This window comes from Verticillium dahliae, genomic scaffold (genome assembly GCF_000150675.1).
Source record: "Verticillium dahliae VdLs.17 supercont1.28 genomic scaffold, whole genome shotgun sequence".
Taxonomy (NCBI): Eukaryota; Fungi; Ascomycota; class Sordariomycetes; order Glomerellales; family Plectosphaerellaceae; genus Verticillium; species Verticillium dahliae.
In genome coordinates, this window is record NW_009276942.1 from 234792 (window position 1) to 239283 (window position 4492).

Genomic DNA, 4492 nt, shown 5'->3' on the forward strand with positions numbered 1-4492 from the left:
ATGAAGCGGCTTTCTCTCCCGTCCCACCAGTCCAAAAGGTTCGGCAAGGGTGACATAATGGGCGTCATCTCGGACCAGACCAAAGGTTACAAGGTCTTCTACCCTGGCACCCACCAATACCACTTTGAACTACCCATAGACCACCACCAGCTCGAGACGACGAAGCTCCAGTACGGTTCTGTCAAGTGGGAGCTGCACGCGACGGTTGAACGTGCGGGTGCCTTCAAGCCCAACCTCCACGGCCAGAAGGAGGTGTTTATCGTTCGGGTGCCTGACCAGCTCTCGCTCGAGATGACGGAGCCCATTTCCATCAGCAGGCAGTGGGAGGATCAGCTTCACTACGACATTATCATTTCTGGAAAGTCCTTTCCCATCGGCACCAAGATTCCCATCGCCTTCAAGTTGACACCACTTGCCAAGGTTCAGGTGCACAAGTTGAAGGTCTTCTGCACCGAGTCAATCGAGTACTGGACCAATGACCGCCGCGTTACCCGCAAGGATCCTGGCCGCAAGATACTGCTGTTCGAGAAGGCCGCCGGCAAGCCGCTCGACCCCAAGTACGCCTCATCCGACGTGCGCGTGCTGAGCGGCGGCGAGCTTAGCCCTCGCGAACGCCGCGAAGCTCGTCAGGCTGCCGCCATGCGCCGGTCCGTAGAGGCCTCGAGGCACAACGCCATGCCACATCCCCTGCCTGAGCCGTCGGACAACCTGCTCGGCGACCTGGACCTGGGACTGGAGAGCTACTGGGGCTCTACAGAGATTGAGATGAACGTGCAAGTTCCTACGTGTGAGCAGATGGCGAAGAGCAAAGAGCTGCGTCTCAACCCCGACTGCAGCTGGAAGAACGTCAACGTGTATCACTGGATCAAGGTGAGTCTGTTCCACTGTCATGTCACTACCAATGACTAACAAACTTACGTAGATCGTCATGCGCATTTCCCGCCTCGACCCTGAAGATCCTACTGGCACGCGCCGCCGGCATTTCGAGATCAGCATTGACTCGCCATTCACAGTTCTCAACTGCAGGGCTACGCAGGCCAACACGTCGCTGCCCGAGTACACCGGTCTAGGCCTTGATCCTTCGCAGGGTAGGCAAACCTCGTGCGGATGCCCCGACGCATCCGCCATCGAGGCCTCGCCCAACTCGTCGACCGGCACGTTGCCCTCGGTGGATGCTGGTCTCGACGCCATGCCAGCGCCTCCCCAGCCGGCTCATCTCACATCGGCACACACGCAGAGCCCGAGTCCCACTGGAAACGGCAGGGACTCGCCCCCTACATCTCAGAACCAGTCAATCGACGTATCGGACATGTCGGCACGCCCTATTCACCTTCTGCGCGTGCCCTCGTACAACCCGCCTGCGTTTGACGAGGATCAACCGCCTCCGGCCGCGGTCAACACTGTGGCCCAGACTCCGCCGCCGCAGTACGACGTCGTCGTCGGCACCCCCAGTGTCGATGGCTTGGCGGATTACTTTACACGACTGGCCGACTACGGCTATGACGGTCGTGACGATGACTCGGATTCGGCCGATGAAGGCCCCGAGAGTATTATGGAGCGTGGCGGACGTGTCAACGTGGCACACCCGCGCACGCCTGGCGCACCGCGTGCTCCTAGCAGAAGCATGGAGATCCAGCGTCCAAACCTGGACCTGGTGCTGCCGAGGGCCAGTGGGGCCTTGTAAGAGCTGTTTGGGATGAACATTATTCGTGCCCAGGAGTCGATGGGAGTTTTTTTTTTGTCACTATGCCGCCGCCGGGGCAAGGCTAACGCTTGGGTACGATTGGCGCACATTGAGTTGGTCATCCGGATGCATTGGAGCTCAGGGAACTGGCGTTCGGCCTGGCTTGCAGGTGAACATGTGGGCGGAGCGCATCAGCCGTGTTACTACTATATATGTGAACATAACCAACAAGCATATACTGCCATGTTTGGAACATGAATAAATTTTGCCATGTCATTGCCTGGCTCATGTGATGTTGTGCCTTGCTGTGGAGAGTGAGCTGGGCAAGAATCATGAGATGAGAGTCGGCGCACCCCTGAACGACTTCTGGAAGCTCACAGGCGAGCCATCGCAAGCGCTGCCCTAGTTTCGTGAAAAACATTAGTCGGAGTCCTCTCAACAAGGTGAGGCGGACAGCCACGAGTCTTCGTCGATATTGGGAACAAGGGTTAGCAAAGGTGCCAGCGTACATGTACGGCGACAATCCTCAGGCACTGGCAAGGAATTGGGAAGAAGAGGGAGAGATTTCTGAAGAAGAGGGAGAGATTTCTGGCAAGCTTCATGCTCGCTACACGTGCAGAAGCAGAAAAGACTGTAAAAGCCACAAGCACAAATCTCAAGTGAAAGCTCAACCAGGCCGTGTATCGGATAGGCAGTAGCGTTCGTTTCGGTGCACCATCAAGGGTGGAGGCATCGATGGCATCCAAAGCACTCTTCTTCGCGGCAAAGAAAAGTACTGCATGTTTCGGGACGAACAGAAGACACGGAGATGACTTCCCAAGCAGCCGTGGCGGTATGCCTGGCAGTCCCCGTCCTTTACCCCCTCAGTGCATCAGACCCGAGATGCGCAGCGTCCATCGTGCTGCTGGACGTCCAACTGCCGGGCTCCTACTTTTTTTTTTCTTTTTTTTGCTCTTGTCGAAACGCGCAGTGATCGACGACTAACATGCGCCGTCATGGTGTACCCTGGTCTGCTCCACGGGCATGCATCCCGGCGCTCTGGTGCGTCGGGGACCGGCCGCATCTCGCCGGGCCAGCTGGTGCCTTTCGAGTTTCACTTTTCGGGCTTTACGGCAGATGATGGGCCGCGGTTATGAGGGTTGGGTGAAGAGCTTCGAGCGGGCATGCTTCTTGGGTTGGTGCATTTACCGTGGCGATACGAGTAAAGACGACATGGTCTTTGAGGCTGCGTCTACTAGGCCCGCCAGGTTCCGAGGAACCGGACTGAGGAGCAAGGAGTCTGGCTCGCTACATATCAGAGAGTAAAAGAAGTAGTCGGATGCCGAAGCACAGCAGGCAGAAAGATTCCGAACCAGGGAATCAAACCCTGAGCCTGACGGTGAGAGCGTCAAATGTTAGCCATTACACCAGTTCGGAAGTTGATGACCGGCCAGACTTGATGTATTATGTTCTCTTGGGGAGGGCGGTGGGGTTCGCCGGATCTACTGTCGTGACTCGCGCGGCGCGTTGGCCCATGTTCTGGAATCAAATACAATCAGTGGCTCTGTGCCTCATGGAAAAGATAGCTGTCATGGATTCAAAAAGCTGCCATCCCATGCCCTGCAACTTGGCTTGCATCCCAAGCGAGCAGCTGACGTCCAAACAAGTTCAGCCGGCGCACTGACCGCGCCCCCTGCAGCGGCTCTGGCTGTCAGGGCTGTAAGAAGACAACATGTCAGAGGCAGATGGGATGCCGTGGTCTGGATTTCCTCGTGGGGAATCCAACAAGTGCAGGAGGTGGTGGCGTGTAGAGGCAAAGCAAACAAGACAGAGGCAGGGCCAAGCACAGTCTTATCTGATGGCACTCGCCCATCGTGCGTCGCCCATTGTCAATTGACATGTCACAACTTTGACAAGCGCGTCATCGATCTGCATGGGACGGGCACGGAATGGATGGGGTGATCGCCGCTCGCCGCGACCATCCAGCGGCCTCTGCCACGTGAAAGAGGGTGACAATTGGGCTGCCATCACGACCATGTGGCTCCCGCTTTGGACTTCGAGGTTGCACTGGACCTCGAGGTTGCACTGGCAAGACTGGCTTGTCTGGATCTCGACTGAGCCATCTTGGCGAGTGCCTCGAGATCCCTGCCGCGAGGCCATCCTGACACAAAGGCTGTTGCGGCCCCCCGCCACGCTCGGACGTTCGACCTCGACCCCAAGTCCCAAGTCGCGATGCTGCGGGATGTGGAGCGGCGTAGCGAGACGTGACGTCCAGGGACACCCCAACCTGCTCGCCCTTTTCATCTCTGATATTCCCTTTTCTTGTCTGGAAGGGGGAACGGATCTCGAGGTTCCCTTGCCACCGTTGTGATCGCGCGCGCGCGCGCCTTAGATGAGAGGAGGGGGGGGTGGTGTTACCAGGGCCTGTTTGACAGGTTGCTTTCCCTCCTGTCCGAACGTGCATGCTACCCGGTTTCTCGTTCTGTGTTGGGCATGTTTAATGTGAGATGATCGAGGCCAGTCTGACGCAAGAAAACGCTCTCCCCCTTGCGTCCGGCTGATGGCTTTCTTTGCGACGAGCTGTTATAATGTCCATACTCTAAGATCCTCCTCCCCACCCCCCGCTGCCCGCTGCCCGCTGCCCGCTGTCCGCTGTTTCCCATCCCATCCGATAAGTGGCCGCTGATCGTGCGTTGCGTCGTCTCGCTACCGGATTTCCTTGTTGACGGGGACCGGGCTAAAACCGAGAGCACAAGCCCAATACTGAGAAAACACGGGGCCAGACGACGACTCTCTCTCTCTCTCACACGAGCGCTCACAAAATGCCCA

General features: G+C 57.5%; 1 protein-coding gene and 1 non-coding gene across 2 annotated transcripts in view; one reads left to right on the top strand and one right to left on the bottom strand.

Moving 5' to 3' along the window:
• VDAG_09642 (arrestin domain-containing protein) overlaps positions 1-1684 on the top strand; it is a gene marked incomplete at both ends in the record, with an annotated part of 3637 nt that extends 1953 nt beyond the window's left edge. Inside the window, 2 exons of the mRNA XM_009658603.1 lie at positions 140-870; positions 923-1684. Coding sequence (XP_009656898.1) covers positions 140-870; positions 923-1684 — 1493 coding nt within the window. The remainder of the gene's footprint in view (positions 1-139; positions 871-922) is intronic.
• A 1344-nt stretch (positions 1685-3028) lies between these two features.
• VDAG_20256 lies at positions 3029-3100 on the bottom strand. Its single transcript has one exon. It is a non-coding gene; the product is annotated as a tRNA-Glu (tRNA).
• Positions 3101-4492: the final 1392 nt, after the last annotated feature.